The 18,240-nt window shown below is 52.1% G+C and overlaps 1 protein-coding gene across 1 annotated transcript; it reads left to right on the forward strand.

Moving 5' to 3' along the window:
* Window positions 1–957, forward strand: LOC309603830 (olfactory receptor 14C36-like; the record flags this gene model as incomplete). The annotated part of the gene is made up of 1 exon (XM_082338732.1): window positions 1–957. One exon carries the CDS (start codon window positions 1–3, stop codon window positions 955–957), a length of 957 nt encoding a protein of 318 aa, XP_082194858.1.
* Window positions 958–18,240: the final 17,283 nt, after the last annotated feature.

Genomic DNA, 18,240 nt, shown 5'->3' on the forward strand with positions numbered 1-18,240 from the left:
ATGTCCAACAGCAGCTCCATCACCCAGTTCCTTCTCCTGGCATTTGCAGACACACGGGAGCTGCAGCTCTTGCACTTCTGGCTCTTCTTGGGTATCTACCTGGCTGCCCTCCTGGGCAACGGCCTCATCATCACTGCCATAGTCTGCAACCGCCACCTCCACACCCCCATGTACTTCTTCCTCCTCAACCTCTCCCTCCTCGACCTGGGCTCCATCTCCACCACTGTCCCCAAAGCCATGGCCAATTCCCTCTGGGACACCAGGGCCATCTCCTACGCAGGATGTGTTGCTCAGGTCTTCTTTGTATTCTTCTTGGTTGGTGCACAGTATTCTCTTCTTACCATCATGGCTTACGACCGCTACGTTGCCATCTGCAAACCCCTGCAGTATGGGACCCTCCTGGGCAGCAGAGCTTGTGTCCACATGGCAGCAGCTGCCTGGGGCAGTGGATTCCTCTATGCTGTGCTGCACACTGCCAATACATTTTCACTCCCCCTCTGCCACGGCAATGCCTTGGACCAGTTCTTCTGTGAAGTCCCCCAGATCCTCAAGCTCTCCTGCTCAGATGCCTACTATGGGGAAGCCGGGCTTCTTGTGGTCATTGTCTGTTTAGCACTTGGGTGTTTTGTTTTCATAGTGGTGTCCTACGTGCAGATCTTCAGGGCCGTGCTGAGGATCCGCTCTGAGCAGGGACGCCACAAAGCCTTTTCCACATGCCTCCCTCACCTGGCCGTGGTCTCCCTGTTTCTCAGCACTGGCACATTTGCCTACCTGAAGCCCCCCTCCATCTCCTCCCCATCGCTGGATCTGGTGGTGGCAGTTCTGTACTCGGTGGTGCCTCCCGCAGTGAACCCCCTCATCTACAGCATGAGGAACCAGCAGCTCAAGGATGCAGTTGTGAAGCTGATAACTGCATGTTTTTCTGAAGCAATAAACTGCCCATCATCTTCTGCATAGCAGGTATAATGTAACTCATTACAGGCCCAGCCTGTCTTCTGTATTTTGTTGTTGCTGGTGGTTTTTTGCCTTGTGATAATGTTGTCATCCCCTTCCTAATTCACTCGCTGCCTTTATTTTCTGACTGAGTGGCTGTGTAAATGAGGACCTGTGCTCCCTGTGTTTTTAAACAAAATAAAGTCCTTTCTGTGACTTCTTCTTTCCTGAGATCCTTCCTCCAAGGGCTTTTGGAGCTGCAGGGACAGTTCCTGTGTGCATGGGTGTAGGGGAAAAGAGTCCCGGCATGGCAGCACTGCCAGGGAGCACCATCACTTGGTCTTCCAGGGCTGTTCTCTTTCCACTTCCACACTCTCTTTCTGATCCCTTGCGTTGGTGTCAGCCCTGAGTGCTCTGGCAGCTTGGTCACAATTGTGCTACGTGGTTGTCCTGTGACCACAGGGAGGGACAGGCAATGGGCACTTCCATGACAGAGCTGACCTCCATAAGAGCATTTCCATAAAGAAAGGTGATTTCCTCAGGGCAGTGCCTGAAGGCTTAGGTCTTCTTCCAAAGTTTTTCTCAAGACCATGCCCAAGAATATGGCCTGTACATGGTAACACCACTATACAGCTAAAGAATGTGAGTGTGCAGGGTTGGAGCCCGCAGCAGCATCCTCGCACAGCCAGGCCCCCTGCGAGAGACCTGAAGGACCAGCAGAGCTGGGTCTGGTCTGTGCCCAGTTTCGCTGCGCACCCTGGGGAAGCTGCCCCAGGGCAATCATCCTACACTAGCCCCTCACAACCACCATTGCCAGCACCGGCCTCTCACCCCAGCCTGAAGAGGTTCTTTGTCCCTTCGTGGAAGGTCACCAAAGGAGTAGGTCAGAAGTCCATGTTTGCCTTGTACAGAGGAGATGTAAGCATGCACATCACGTACGTGAGCTGAGATGAACCTGAGTGAGCACAAATGCCATCAGCTATTCCTTGGGGTTCCATGGAGGCCTGTGGGACAGACACTGCCTCGAGGTCACTTCACATTGGGAGTAACATCCCAGGGGAAACCACCTGAATGCAGCACTGGGATGTGCTTCCTTGAGCCGAGGCCGCCGTGTCCATTCCTCATGACGAGGGGCATCTCAGATGAGTGCAGAGCAGGGCGATACACCGCAGGGCTGAGGTGCCTCCCAGCCTCTGGCAGTGGCAGCAGGAGGCCAGAGAGTCCCTATGACTCCTGCAGTGCCCTGCCTCTGCGTGTAAGAGGGAAAGACTATGTCTCTGAACACCCCTGGGTGCATAAGGAGTCCACGAGGCCAGGTCAGATGTAGACGCCCGACAGAACCCTGCCCTTTCTGTGTGTGACTCCAGGAACAAACCCAGGGCTCAGGGAGATTCATCTCAGCTTCCTGGGACAGGCTCCTTGCAAGGGCTCCTGTCTGCCAAGTCACCCTTGCCCGTGATTCTGGATTGTGCTCTCAAAAGTGCCAGAGCCATCAGAGAGGTTCTGAGGTCCCTGGAAAAGGCAGAGGTCAATCCCATCTTCAAGAAGGGCAGGAATGGGAACTGGGAGAATTACAGGCTGCTCAGCCTACCTCTGTCCCTGGGAAGGGGGTGGGACATGGCCTCCTGCAGCCATTTCCAGGCACTTGAAGGACAAGAAAGGAATTGCTGAACCAAAAAGGGCAGGGGAAAGAAAGGCATGTTGTGTACATGGAATTTTGCAAGGCCTTGGTCTCCCGTGGTGTCCTTATAGCCAGATTAGTGCTATCTGGGCTGAAGAAGTGGACATTGGGTGGGAAGCTGGCTGGACGATCAAGCCCAAATGTCACCAGTGGTACAAAGTCCTCTGTGCAGCCAGCTACTGGCGGCATCCCTCAGTGACCAGCACTTGGGCCAACACTGTTGAAGGTCTTTATTATCGCCCTGGATGATGTGATGGAGCGCACTTTCAGCTCCTTTCTGGATGATGTAAAGCTGGCGGAGGCCTTGAACAACCTCATCTGGCTCACCCTGCCTTGAGCAGCAGAGTGAGGCAAGATGATGTTCAGGGCTCTCTTCAGACATGATTTCTTCTATGACTCACTGAATCTTTCCCTTGGAGAGGTTTTTGAAGACAGAATAGGTGGAGGTCTGTGGTGATCGCCCTGGGGCAGCTTGCTCGTGGTGTGCAGGGACTATGGCACAGACCAGGTCCTGCTCTGCTGGCCCTTCAGGTCTCTGCCAGGCCTGGCTGTGTGAGGACACTGCTGCGTGCCCCCACCCTCCACACTCACACAGCTGAGCTGTACGCTGGTGTTTTCGTTTCCTGGGAACTTTCCAGCCCAGCCCCTCCCCAGCTCTCCCCACCTCCCCTGCCCTCTCCCCAGCCCAGCCCAGCAGAGCAGCCCAGCCTGGGCTGGCTCCATGGCACTGCCCAGCACAGGCTGCTGCAGAGCTCTGGGCACTCACCCCACAGCCCCAGCCCCTCTGAAGGCCACAGCAGCTGCTGGGGGGCAGACAGCGGGGCTCAGGCTCCCCATCAGCCCCAGGGCTGGTGCTGGCCGCAAGGGCATGGGGAAACAGAGGCTAGGCACTCTCTGGCTCTCCTGAATTCATACTGTAGGTGAGCCCCAGCCCTGACTGACTTTGCCCCCTCCTCTGCTGCCACCAGCCCCACTCCCCAGGACAGCACCAGAGTCCTGGCCCTGGGGGTCCTCAGGCAGCTCCTGCAGCTCTCCACTCTCCCTTCCCTGTGCCTGCCGACTCCCCACTGACTCCCATGGCACTGCAGAGTCCTTCTTAGTGGATATATCAATTTAGTGCTTTACTTTTGGGGAACTTCACATTTGAGGGTATTCCACCTTCTGAGTCTGTATTCATTCCAACACCAGGGCACATGGGGAGTCCCCATCCTCTCCTCATCCCTTCCAAATTCTTTTCCAGAGAGTCTGGTACATGCCATCAGTCCTGTTGTACATGAAGCAACCTGAGGAGATAATGGGGAGCTGATGGACCATCTCCACTGCCATTGGACACCAAGAAGACAGCCTTTCAAACCAGAACTTTTGATCCAATGGAATTCAGCATTCCCAGTTAACGTCAAAACCACTGAGAACAAAAGAACAGGAACTTTAAAAGACCAATTCCTTGGACATTTTCTTAGAAGCAACAGTGGAGGAAGAGCCCAGCTTTCAGGCACTGCATCCAGGAGATCCCCTTTAATTGAAGAGCTGCTATCTGCCAGGCCACATCTGACACAGCGTGGTGCAAGGGTCAGACACGATAGGATCGAACGTCCACAGAATGAGAATAAACCAGGCAAATTATCTCTAACTAGAATTATCACGAGAGAAACGCTCAGACTCATGGCCTAGGATAAACTCTGGGAAATGTGGAGAGGAGGGGAGGCGGGTTATTGTCAGAGAAACAGCACCCATTGGATCACTTTCCACAAGGAACCCTTGATTTCTTTGTTCCTCATGCTGTAGATGAGGGGGTTCACTGCTGGAGGCACCACCGAGTACAGAACTGCCACCAGCAGGTCCAGGGATGGGGAGAAGATGGAGGGAGGCTTCAGACAGGCAAACATGACAGTGATCAAAACCAGGGAGACCACAGTCAGGTGAGGGAGGCACGTGGAAAAGGCTTTGTGGCATCCCTGCTCAGAGGAGATCCTCAGCACGGCCCTGAAGATCTGCACATAGGACAGCACAATGAACACAAAACACACAAAGATCAGAAAGAGAGTAACAACAATAACCCCAACTTCCCTGAGGCAGGCATCTGAGCAGGAGAGCTTGAGGATGTGTGGGATTTCACAGAAGAAATGGTCCACAGCATTGCCTTGGCAGAGGGGTAATGAAAATGTATTGGCAGTGTGCAGGAGAAAATTGAAAAAAGAACTGCCCCAGGCAGCTGCTGCCATGTGGACACAAGCTCTGCTGCCCAGGAGGATCCCGTAGTGCAGGGGTTTGCAGATGGCAATGTAGCGGTCATAGGCCATGATGGTGAGAAGACAGTACTCTGCTCCTACCAACAAGGCAAACAGAAAGAGCTGGGCAGCACATCCTGCGTAGGAGATGGCCCTGGTGTTCCAAAGGGAATTGGCCATGGCTTTGGGGACAGTGGTGGAGATGGAGCCCAGGTCAAGGATGGAGAGGTTGAAGAGGAAGAAGTACATGGGGGGTGGAGGCGGTGGTCACAGGCTACGGCAGCGATGATGAAGCTGTTGCCCAGGAGGACAGCCAGGTAGATACCCAAGAAGAGCCAGAAGTGCAAGAGCTGCAGCTCCTGTGTGTCTGCGAATGCCAGGAGGAGGAAGTGGGTGATGGAGCTGCCCTTGGACATTTTTTCCCTCTGGGCACGGGGATCTGTTCAAGGAGGCAGAAGTGAGAAGTAGGGTCTGACTGCTTTCAAGGAAACCTATTCAAATTCTTATAGAACTCCCCCAACCCGCCTTTCACTTTTCAGGAAGAGCTTTTTTGAGCTCTGGTTGGTGCTGGTTGAGGGTGCCCCAGGGAGCAGGAGGCTCTGCTGGAGGCTCTGCAGGACTCAGTCCTGCCATACAGCAATAAGGAAATAGGAACTTGGGGTGATCTCTGATATAGTGATATCAAAGAGCTTTTCAGCATTGTCACTCCCAATTCACCTGAGTGCAGAGCAGAGCTGTGGGGAGTTTGGGTTGTGCCTTCTCTTCTAATTGCCTCAGCACAGCTGAGGAGTGGTTTGAATGCAGCAATGCCTGGCATTTCTGCTGCACTGCAAGGGAAACCTTGTGGGTCCTGAGACTGGGCAGAGGGACTGTCCCTTAGTGCAGAGTGAGGACAGCCGCTCTGCCCATCAGCCCTGCTCTCAGCTGCCCTGTGCTGGCAGCTCTTCCACCTGGAGGACTATCGCACTCGGGTGTTCCCCCCAAAAGAAAGAGGCCAGTGGTGGGAGCAGAGGAATCCAGTTTCCAAGTGCAGATCTCCATACCCTCACCCCATCCCATCGTACCTGAGGAGGATCTCAGCTCTGCCCTCCCAACCAGGGACACAGAGAGCTCATTACAGCTGCCCACATGCAGCCACCCAGCAGCATCTCAATGGCCTTAGCACCGAGGTGTCTTCTCCATGGGGCTCCTGCAAAACACAGAGATGCCCTGGGAGAGCTGTGCCCCACGAGAGGGCAGCCTGCAGCCCAGCAGGACTTCCCAAGGACAGAGTCAACTCTCCTACATTAGTTATGTCCTGAAGGGAGGGTGAGATCAGTGCCAGCTGCACACACTGCAGTACCCAGAGCCCCACAGGTGAACAGGGTGTGAGCTGGATGCTTTTCCTCCATGGCCGTATGTGCATGACAGCACACGCAGCATTGGTGTCTGAGCTGCACTTGAATCCTCACCCCCCACACCAGTGAGTGTAACAGTAAGAAGGAGGGCGGCAGGGAGAAGAGGAGAACATGCCAAAGGAGCCCTGCCAAGGGAGGCAGGAGACGGAGACAGAGTCACACACTTGAGTTTTTCCCCTCTGTGATGGTCAGGCTGATGGGAAGGCAACTCATGGCCACATCCCCATGCCATTAAGGGCAGAGGCTCTGCTGAGTGAGCGAGGAGACCAGGGGGTTGCTCCAGGGAAAGCACCTGCACTGCAGGGGATGGCAGAGAGATGCCTGAATCCCTTCTCCCACAGCATTGCTGGGAGCAGGTCTCTCTTCCTTCCTGCCCATGGCTCTGCTGCCTAGAGCTCTTCTTGGCCATGACCTCTTTCTCTGTCCCCACGTCTCCTCCCTCTCCATGCTCACAGAACCCATCCCACCTGCTGTGTACTCAGCTCTGCCCTGCAGGCACCTCCTGGCAGCAGGGCACTGCCTAGGGGCATCTCTGTGTGTGCAGGGGCTAAGGAGCAGCTCAGAAAAGTCTTAATGAGAACTGGGGTCTCACTGCCTTCTCCAGAGCAGAGAAATAAATTCCTATCTCCCACTGCCCACCCAGCCAACCAAGAGTGGAAAAACTCAAAGCACAGATTTCTTCCCTTTCAGGCAATCCCTTTCCTTGACATCTATCTTTAAAATGACCCTCTGCAAATATCCTCTGGGTGATGTACAAGTCTGAGCAGCCCTGACCCACGCTGCACCCTCTGGACAGCAGAGGGATCCTGCCCTGCTTCCACCCCCAGCTTCTCCCCACAGCTTTGAAGGGCGCTCCCTGGGCAGGCTGAGTGCTGACCCTGGCAGGCAGCAGAGTCCCTGCCCTGGTGCACAGCCCCATGGGGTGCAGTGACCCTGCTCTGAAGGACGGCCCTGGGCACCCACAGGTGCACACTGATCTTCAAAACCCCAGAAGGCAGCAGCTGTATTGCCTTTTCTTTCTGAAGGTGCAGTAGGGAAGTCCTCCTCTGCAGCACGTCCTCCTCCTTTACCCCTAGGGAAACTGCAAGAGTCCTCTTGAATGATCCCATAGGCTGTGGGATGTAGCAGCTTTTCGATATCCCTCCGGGAACACCAGTTACATTGTCCTGCAGCCAGGGACTTACCATGTAGAGGGCTGTGAAGATCTCTCCCATGCAGTGAGCTCTCAGCATCCTCCCACTCCACACTGCCTTACAGTCTCTCTGCCTCACTCCTCTCCTCTCAGCACTTGCAGGCAGTGCCCTCAGCCCTGCTGCCCTTTGCAGAGGAGCTGCTCCTGGGCAGAGCTGTCTCTCTGCAGTGCTGCCCACTTGCCATGAGCTGCCTCCATCCCAGGAGCCCAGCCCAGCTCAGCAGCAGAGGCCCAGCCCAAGGCACCACTTTCTCTGCCCCTGTGGGGTCCCTCCAGGTGTCCCTGGGGTTCCAGGGGAACCTGCTGTGAAACAGGCTGAAGGCATCTCTGATGTCCCCTCCCTTGGCTGGGGGGGAGACACTTCCAGCAGTGTCAATTCTGTTATCAGGAAAAGACTTTGGCATGAGAATCCCCTTTCTTGTGCCATCATTAGGCAGGACACCCAGGAAGGTGACAAGGAAAGATCTAATTTCTTCCATCTGGGGACTTATCCTCAGTTCAATGAAACAGGCATTTCTTTCTGCGTCTTTAGTCTTGGGGCTAGGAAGACATGCAGCTCCCTTTTGCCCACACCATGTCTCTGCTTTTGCAGACATGAGGTCTTGGACATTTGGTACCAGGGTTCCTTATGGCAAATATGAGCTTGCCTGGTCTCACAGCTCCAGTGCTTCAGCCCAAACGTGCAGCAGTGCCCTCAGCCAGGGGCACAGGCAGGAGGAGCTGGAGCTGTTCCTGAGCAGACAGAGCTGTGACATGGTGGCAGAGCTCAGGACAGCTGCTCTTCAAGGACAACATCCTCCAAGCTCAGCAAGCGTCCAGACCGAAACTCGGTCTAAACCTGAAAGGCAATGGAAGGGCACCATAAGGAGTGTTTACTGCTTCAGGAACAGTTAAAGAAGAAACAAAGATCCTGTGTGGCCAGTGCTGAACTTAATAAGAGCAGGTGCAGATAGATCTGAGAATCTGTGTCCTCTTTGCCTCAGACTTCCCCAGCAAGGTCTCCCAGGCCTTTGTGCATTGAGGTGGAACTCTGGAGGAGACCAGGCAGCAGTGTGCAAACAGACACATGCACCCAGCCAGTGCCCTGCAAACAGGCAGGTTTTTGTAAGTCCAAGGTGAGTGCACAGAGGTTGGGATGGGGTATGTGAGTGCTGACAGGGAAAAGACATGGGACAGGGAAACGCCTCCCAGCAGGAAAATCTCCAGGCAGCAGGGATGTGATCAGGGAACGAGAGGAAACTAAAAGCAGAAATGTTGTGGGAGGGAGAATTCAGAAACCTCCATATGATCCCCTCCAATGCAGACCCCTTCCTCTGAGCAAGGAACAAACCATCTTTTACCAGTCTATGGGACAGGAGGGGCAGCAGGAGATGGAGGGGGTCTTCAGGTATGCAAACATGCCAGTGCTGACAAACAGGGAGACCACGGCCAGGTGAGGGAGGCACGTGGAAAAGGCTTTGTGGCGTCCCTGCTCAGAGGGGATCCTCAGCACGGCCCTGAAGATCTGCACATAGGACAGCACAATGAAAACAAAGCAGCTGAATACTACTAAGAGACTAACCACAATAAGCCAAACTTCCCTGAGGTAGGATTGTGAGCAGGAGAGCTTGAGGATCTGGGGAATTTCACAGAAGAAGTGATCCACAGCATTGCCTTGGCAGAGTGGTAGTGACAATGTATTGGCAGCGTGCAGCACAGCATAGAAGAAGCAACTGCCCCAGGCAGCTGCTGCCATGTGGACACAAGCTCTGCTGCCCAGGCGGGTCCCATACTGCAGGGGTTTGCAGATGGCAACATAACGGTCATAGGCCGTAACAGTGAGAAGACAATACTCTGCTGAAAGAAAAAATGAAAACAGAAAGACTTGTGCAGCACATCCCCAGAAGGAGATGGCCCTGGTGTCCTAGAGGGAATTGGCCATGGCTTTGGGGACTGTCGTAGAGATGGAGCCCAGGACAAGTAGAGAGAGTTTGAGGAGGAAGAAGTACATGGGAGTGCGGAGGCGGTGCTTGCAGGCTACGGTGGTGATGATGATGCTGTTGCCCGGGAGGGCAGCCAGGTAGATGCCCAGGAAGAGCTAGAAGTGCAAGAGACGCAGTTCCTGTGTGTCTGTGAACGCCAGCAGGAGGAACTCAGTGATGGAGCTGCTGTTGGACATCTGCCCCCATGTCAATTAACATTGACAGTACTAAAGATTGTCCATTAGGATGTCTTAATGTTACCCGGTGTCCTACTTGGAGCAAAAATGTTGGGAGCCTGGATTCCGAATAACGGATCGCCTTGTTGTCGAGGTATTGAAGCTGCCCTATCACAGGCAGTTTGCCAATGTTGGAAAAATTGTAATTGTTGCGATGGTGGTAATAGCATCTGGACAATCATTCTAGAATCATAAGGAGTTAATAACTGTGCTGAAAAAACGTGCTGTAATATAGATTGAGTATATGGTGATTTTAAACCATAGTGAGTAACAGCGCTTTTCGCTTCTTCCAATATTTTCCAGTCCAGTGCTTCCCGTACACCTCTCCCGTTATTATCAACTCCAAGTGAGGTGGTCGCCACCGGTGAGGGAGGTCGATTTGGTGGATCGGCCTCATCGTAACTCGGAGGGTGATCCGACTGTGGTACATCGGGCGATGGTGGAGTAGCCTCCACAGCGTTTTTTTCTGGTGACTGCACTTCGGTGGTGGTGGGAGCTGCAGTTGCAGTCCCTGCTAGGATCCGGACCCCTCCTGCAACGCGGGCTGGGGTCGCTGCAGGGATTGTCGGACCCGAAAACAACCTACTGGTTGCAGAGGTGGGCCCGCCACCTGGAGTCAAAGCCGCGAATGCCGATGCAGCGACTTGCCGCTCCTCCCCCATGCTTTTTAAAGTTTCATGAATCAGTCTCCACACAGTGGGGAATTTGCTCGCCTCTTTGGATCCTTTACTTATTTCTTCCCACAGTTCTGCCCCTATTTCCTCCCATGTCATAGCATCAAAGGCAACTCCAACCGTGGGGATCAAATCCTTTCCTTTTGCCCAGAGCAATAATGCTTTCAGAGTAGACGAGTCATAACTTATACCTCTCGTTGAGAGGATATGTTGGAGGAGCTTAACCACCGCTGACTCTTCTTTTGTCATGGTAGCCCCCATCTCCTCCCCGGCCGCTCACCTGATCAGGGTGAGATTCCACCTTTCGCGCTAGCGTTTCCCGAGTGCTGGGGCAGCACTCACCTTCGGCCGGCTTCCGCCCCCTCCGTTCTCGGTTTCGTCAGAAAATCCAACTCCGATCTGAGGGTCCCTGTTCGGGCGCCACCTGCTGACGCGGAAGTCACGGACACAGCACACGATCAATAGGATCAAGCAAAATGTCGGTTTATTACATACACAGCTTAGTTGCTACAGTTTCTTGCCTTCCTAATCATGCATAAACTTACCGTTACTTGGTTAACTATGTTTGGCAATATGCTGTTCATGCGCTACTAGCGATATTCTGATTCGTTCATAACAACAGTTCACACGCACCGCCCGCTTCTCCCATATCTTGCTTTCAACATTGCAAGCCAATAGTTTCTTCCTCTTAATCTGCTTCTTTCATGTCTTCCAAACCGCAGTCGACCTTCGCAGCATCCTTGAATTCCTCTTGCGTTAAATGCAGATTAAGTCCACACAGTCTGAGTCTGGCTTGCTCACTCCATGTCCTTGGCTTTTCAGATATCCCACAGCCAGAAGGTAAAGGAGGAGGAGGCAAGCAAAAGCGCCAAAGGAGGAGAGGCGAGGATGGGAGCTGAGGGAGCAGGAGGCAATAGGAGGCGGAGGAGGAGGCAATGGGCGAGAGCAGGAGGAGGGCAAAAGAGGAGGCGCGAGGAGGTGAGAGCAGGCGAGAAGGCCAAAGAAGGAGGAGGCAAGCAAAAGCGGAAAAGGAGGAGGCGCGAGGAGGGCAGAAGAGGCGGGAGGAGGCGGAGACAATATAGGAGGCAACGGGAGGCGCGAGGAGGAGGAGGAGGCAAAGAGAGCAGGCTTAGAGAGGAGCAAAGAGGAGGAAGAGGCAAGGGAGGCTGAGTAGGAAAAGGCAAGAGGAAGAAGAGAAGTAGGCCCTAGGCTGGAAGAGGAGGCTTGAGGAGGCTGTGGAGGAAGAGAAGGCCAAAGGCCGGTGAGGCAAGGAGAGGCGCGAGGAGGAGGAGGCGAGCGAGAGCAAGAAGGCGTCAGAAGAGGAGTAGGAGGCAAAGAAGGAGAAGGAGACAAGTGGAGGCAGCGGGAGGCAAGAGGAAGAGGAAGCAGAGGAGGCGCGAGGAGGCGAGAGGCGGAGAGAGGAGGTGAAGGAGGAGGAGAGAAGAAGAGGCAAGAAGAAAATCAGGAGGAGGAGGCAAGAAGAGGGCAGAGGAGGCAAGAGGAGGAGGAGTATGGAAGAGGAGGCAATGGGAGAAAGCAGGAGGAGGCAAAGGCAAGAGGCGGTAAGAGGAAGGAGTAGGAGGTAGAGGAAGAGAAGGAGGCAAAGGGGAAGGCCAAAGGGTGTGAGGTGAAGCAAAGAGGAGGAGGAGGAGGAGACTGAGGCAAGAGGAGGCAAGGTGTGGGAAGAGGAGGCGGTCGGAGGGTGCAGAAGAAGAGAAGGGAAAGGCAAGAGGAGGCAAGGTGAGGCACACATATGTTTTACAACATGTTTGGCTGTTTCCCCTGTTTGAGCAGTGGCCCAGATTGCATGCGAATAAGTATCAATGCTAACGTGTACATATTTTTGCCGTCCAAACTCTGTGATGTGGGTGACATCCATTTGCCATAATCGTAGGGCTCCCAGACCTCGAGGGCTGACCCCAAGACCTAAAGCGAATCCTGATTTTTGGCAGGCAGGACAGGATTGGACGATGCCTCGGGCATCTGATAGTTTTAAATCAAATGGTTTCGCCAGTACTTTTGCAGATTGGTGTAAAAATTCATGAGATAAACGGGCCTGCTCAAACAGGTTACGATTTTGATTTTTCCAGATGGTAGCAACCAACTTGTCGGCTATGTTGTTTCCAATCGACAAGCCTTGATCAAATTGATGGCCACGAATATGTGTCACAAAATAGTGTTTAGTGCGTTGATTCAATAAAAATAGAAGTTGCATTAATAACATATATAAGGTGTTATTCTTCAGTGATTTGATCATAGCGCCTTCCAGGCGCTGTACCGTTCCTACTACGTAGAGCGAATCTGAAATTACATTTAGAGGTTTGTCGGGCCAGCGTTGAAAGGCCCATAACACCGCTCTCAGCTCGAGGGTTTGTAAAGAGTCGGCGGTATGACCTGTAAGAAGTTGATGATTCCATTGATTATTGTCATACCAAGCAATAGCAGCTCGTTTTGGTTTTCTTCCAGCATCAGTAAATACCGTACGCCCTTCAACTGGTACTTCTGATCTATAAGGGATGTCTTCAAAGTCCTGATTTTGTAAAAGCGGCAAAATTTTCGTGGAAGGATAGTTATTGGTTACAGTACCTGGGTATTCGGCTAAAGCGATTTGAAACATTTCTGATGTTGCTAAAAGCCAATCTAAATAATTCTGTGCTATAGGTGCAAACAGGGTTTCAGGTCCTTGTCCTGTCAGATCACAAATCCTTCTTCTACCTTTGATGATCATATTAGCTAATAGTTCAATCCGTGTACAGACGGTATTTTTTGGCTGATAGGATCAAAATACCCACTCTAAAATGTTGATGCGTGGCCTATCTATTTGGATTATCAGTCCTATTAAGTGTTTTCGGTTGGGTGATGGGTTAACAATTAAAAATTGCAAAGGCAAATCACTAATTTTTCTTTGTACAACTGTTGTCAAAACCGTTTTTAGAATGTGATCCAATGCCTGCTCTTGTTCCTTCGCCAGGCTTCGTCGTTCATCGGCTCTGGTTGAGGTTCCCAACAGAGGCATCAAGGGAGCTAGATCATCATTAGTTATTCCACTAACTGACCTTACCCACCGTAAATCTCCCATTAGTTTTTGAACATCTGAGAGCGTCTTAATGTCTGTTTTGAGTATGATCTTCTGTGGTCTGACTGTGCTCCCAGTAATTGTCCATCCCAAAGATTGCCATGGATTTTGTCGTTGTACCTTTTCTGGAGCAATTTTAAGACCTTTCGGTTCTAACGTTTCTATTAACCTTTGTAAAGTTCCTTCCACGTCCATTTTTTCTCCAGCAATTAAGATATCATCCATACAGTGAAAAACTAGTAAAAATGGATGTTTCATTCGGAATGGTTGTAAGGCCCATGCTACAGAATTTTGACGCAGAGTAGGTGAGTTTTTCATTCCTTGAGGTCGTACCACCCAATGGTATCTTTTTGCCGGTTCCTGTTTATTGATTGATGGTACTGTAAATGCAATTTTTTCTGCATCTTCAGGACGCAAAGGAATAGTAAAAAACCAATCCTTCAAATCCATGATAAGTCCCAATTTTCTGGGATCATCACAGGGGAGGGTAATCCTGGCTGTAATGCCCCCATATTTTGCATTACAGCATTCACCGCTCGTAAATCACGCAACAATCGCCACTTTCCAGATTTTTTCGGGATGGTAAAAACGGGTGTGTTCCAAGGGCTTGTGGAAGGCACAATGTGACCTGCTTCTAGTTGTTCTTTAGCTAAATTTTGTAAAATATGCAGCCTCTCCTGTTTCAGCGGCCACTGGTCTACCCACACTGGCGTTGTCGTAGTCCAGGTGAGTTTTAAGATGGGCTGCTCAACCATGGCCGCTCCTAAAAATGCTGGGTTACAAGTTTGGCTCCCATTTGGGATAATAGATCCCGACCTATAAGAGCTACAGGCAAGTGCATTACATATGGCCTTGTGGTAACAGTGGTACCGTCTTCAAAATTGAATGCTATCAGGAATTTGCTAATCATCGTGCATTGTGCCCCCCCGACTCCCACAACACTGCTGGCTGCAGGTACCAGTGGCCAATGACGAGGCCATTTTGTGATAGGGACAACAGGTACATCTGCCCCCGTGTCAATTAACATTGACAGAACTAAAGATTGTCCATTAGGATGTCTTCATGTTACCCTTTCTTCAGGTTTTCCCTTGGCAATATCTATTGCTAATAACACATTTGGTACTCCTGTGGATCCAAAACCTCCATGCCCACGTACAATTGAATGCGCTTTAGGGACACACGCATGAAATGGTATTAATTGAGCTATTTTTAGACTGTGCTGGTATCGTAAGCGGTGGCGTTAAGGTATATACCATGCTCTTTGTGGTTCCGCAGAAATCCGCATCGATGAGTCCTGGTACTATAAATACACCTTTTCGTGATATTGAAGAACGGCCTATGAGCAATGCACTCAACCCATGCCCTCGAGGTCCTTGTTGATCTGAAGCAATTAATTTAACCTCAGACGTCGTTAAGGTTATGTCTACTGCTGTTGCCAGGTCCACTCCGGCGCTACCGGCTGTGGCGGCTGCGCAGCGGTCCAAGCACCCTGCACTTGTGTCTTCACGCGTGGGTGTGGCGCGCTCCGCGCCGTGTTTCCCGGTTTCCGACACTCTTGGGTGTCGTGATTATCTTTTTTACAATTCGTACACCATTTTTCTTTCCGACCCTCAGTATTAATTGGACTCCTACATTCTTTTTTAAAATGGCCTAGTTTTCCACAATTAAAGCACTTCTTGTCCTTTTTTCCCCCTTGCTTTTTTGATACCAACGGCTTCACTGCTGCACCTACAGCTGCGGCCATAACCGTAGCCTTTTCTTGTTCTAACGTTCGCTCAGCCGCCTCTAGCAGCTGTCCTGTGCTGGATCCTCTTGGCAACACACTGAGTGCTCTTTTGGTTTTTTCGTTAGCGTTATCAAAAGCAAGCATATCTAAGAACTTTACTTTCATTCCCTCATCCATATCTGGATGAGCCATAATTGCAGCGTGCAAACGATCAATAAACTCGCCGTACGCTTCAGTGGGTCCCTGCCTTACAGCGGTAAAAGCAGGTCTAATTTTCTCATCATGCACGTTAATAAGAGCTTTATAAGCTAACTCCTGACTCAATTGCAATGCCTCGGTAGCAAACTGCGCTTGCCAATCAGGTCGCGTAAAAGGCCCTGCGCCCATTAACATTTGAGCCTGGATTCCGAATAACGGATCGCCTTGTTGTCGAGGTATTGAAGCTGCCCTATCACAGGCAGTTTGCCAATGTTGGAAAAATTGTAATTGTTGCGATGGTGGTAATAGCATCTGGACAATCATTCTAGAATCATAAGGAGTTAATAACTGTGCTGAAAAAACGTGCTGTAATATAGATTGAGTATATGGTGATTTTAAACCATACTGAGTAACAGCGCTTTTCGCTTCTTCCAATATTTTCCAGTCCAGTGCTTCCCGTACACCTCTCCCGTTATTATCAACTCCAACAGGAAAAGCCATGGGTAAAACCTGTCCCTCTATCATGGCATCTCGGATAACACCTTTCCATCGCATTGACGGATCCCCAACTCCTCCCACCAACATCCCTTGCCCGAATACCGCCCCCCCGCCGACGGTTGTTGTGGTGGCAAAGACGGAAAAGCACCAGTTTCCACCGGTGTCCTAGTTGGAGCAAAAACGTTGGGTGCTGACCGTCCTGGGTATAATGCGGACAGTGACGTTGGTGGGTTTTCTGGCGGGACCGCCAATCGCGCTTCTAAAGTCCCTAGTCTTTTTATCAATTCCTGTAATTCAGCTTTCTCCTCTAGAACACCATTGTTTTCCTCCTCCTCTTCGCCACCTGGTGGCAAAGGAGGGTAAAGTGAGGTGGTCGCCACCGGTGAGGGAGGGCGATTTGGTGGACCGGCCTCATCGTAACTCGGAGGGTGATCCGACTGTGGTACATCGGGCGATGGTGGAGTAGCCTCCGCAGCGTTTTTTTCTGGTGACTGCACTTCGGTGGTGGTGGGAGCTGCAGTTGCAGTCCCTGCTAGGATCCGGACCCCTCCTGCAACGCGGGCTGGGGTCGCTGCAGGGATTGTCGGACCCGAAAACAACCTACTGGTTGCAGAGGTGGGCCCGCCACCTGGAGTGAAAGCCGCGAATGCCGATGCAGCGACTTGCCGCTCCTCCCCCATGCTTTTTAAAGTTTCATGAATCAGTCTCCACACAGTGGGGAATTTGCTCGCCTCTTTGGATCCTTTACTTATTTCTTCCCACAGTTCTGCCCCTATTTCCTCCCATGTCATAGCATCAAAGGCAACTCCAACCGTGGGGATCAAATCCTTTCCTTTTGCCCAGAGCAATAATGCTTTCAGAGTAGACGAGTCATAACTTATACCTCTCGTTGAGAGGATATGTTGGAGGAGCTTAACCACCGCTGACTCTTCTTTTGTCATGGTAGCCCCCATCTCCTCCCCGGCCGCTCACCTGATCAGGGTGAGATTCCACCTTTCGCGCTAGCGTTTCCCGAGTGCTGGGGCAGCACTCACCTTCGGCCGGCTTCCGCCCCCTCCGTTCTCGGTTTCGTCAGAAAATCCAACTCCGATCTGAGGGTCCCTGTTCGGGCGCCACCTGCTGACGTGGAAGTCACGGACACAGCACACGATCAATAGGATCAAGCAAAATGTCGGTTTATTACATACACAGCTTAGTTGCTACAGTTTCTTGCCTTCCTAATCATGCATAAACTTACCGTTACTTGGTTAACTATGTTTGGCAATATGCTGTTCATGCGCTACTAGCGATATTCTGATTCGTTCATAACAACAGTTCACACGCACCGCCCGCTTCTCCCATATCTTGCTTTCAACATTGCAAGCCAATAGTTTCTTCCTCTTAATCTGCTTCTTTCATGTCTTCCAAACCGCAGTCGACCTTCGCAGCATCCTTGAATTCCTCTTGCGTTAAATGCAGATTAAGTCCACGCAGTCTGAGTCTGGCTTGCTCACTCCATGTCCTTGGCTTTTCAGATATCCCACAGCCAGAAGGTAAAGGAGGAGGAGGCAAGCAAAAGCGCCAAAGGAGGAGAGGCGAGGATGGGAGCTGAGGGAGCAGGAGGCAATAGGAGGCGGAGGAGGAGGCAATGGGCGAGAGCAGGAGGAGGGCAAAAGAGGAGGCGCGAGGAGGTGAGAGCAGGCCAGAAGGCCAAAGAAGGAGGAGGCAAGCAAAAGCGGAAAAGGAGGAGGCGCGAGGAGGGCAGAAGAGGCGGGAGGAGGCGGAGGCAATAGGAGGCAACGGGAGGCGCGAGGAGGAGGAGGAGGCAAAGAGAGCAGGCTTAGAGAGGAGCCAAGAGGAGGAAGAGGCAAGGGAGGCTGAGTAGGCAAAGGCAAGAGGAAGAAGAGAAGTAGGCCCTAGGCTGGAAGAGGAGGCTTGAGGAGGCTGTGGAGGAAGAGAAGGCCAAAGGCCGGTGAGGCAAGGAGAGGCACGAGGAGGAGGAGGCGAGCGAGAGCAAGAAGGTGTCAGAAGAGGAGTAGGAGGCAAAGAAGGAGAAGGAGACAAGTGGAGGCAGCGGGAGGCAAGAGGAAGAGGAAGCCGAGGAGGCGCGAGGAGGCGAGAGGCGGAGAGAGGAGGTGAAGGAGGAGGAGAGAAGAAGAGGCAAGAAGAAAATCAGGAGGAGGAGGCAAGAAGAGGGCAGAGGAGGCAAGAGGAGGAGAAGTATGGAAGAGGAGGCAATGGGAGAAAGCAGGAGGAGGCAAAGGCAAGAGGCGGTAAGAGGAAGGAGTAGGAGGACGAGGAAGAGCAGGAGGCAAAGGGGAAGGCCAAAGGGTGTGAGGTGAAGCAAAGAGGAGGAGGAGGAGGAGACTGAGGCAAGAGGAGGCAAGGTGTGGGAAGAGGAGGCGTTCGGAGGCTGCAGAAGAAGAGAAGGGAAAGGCAAGAGGAGGCAAGGTGAGGCACA

Source organism: Platalea leucorodia, assembly GCF_965183815.1.
Source record: "Platalea leucorodia genome assembly, contig: HAP1_HAP1_SCAFFOLD_207, whole genome shotgun sequence".
NCBI lineage: Eukaryota > Metazoa > Chordata > Aves > Pelecaniformes > Threskiornithidae > Platalea > Platalea leucorodia.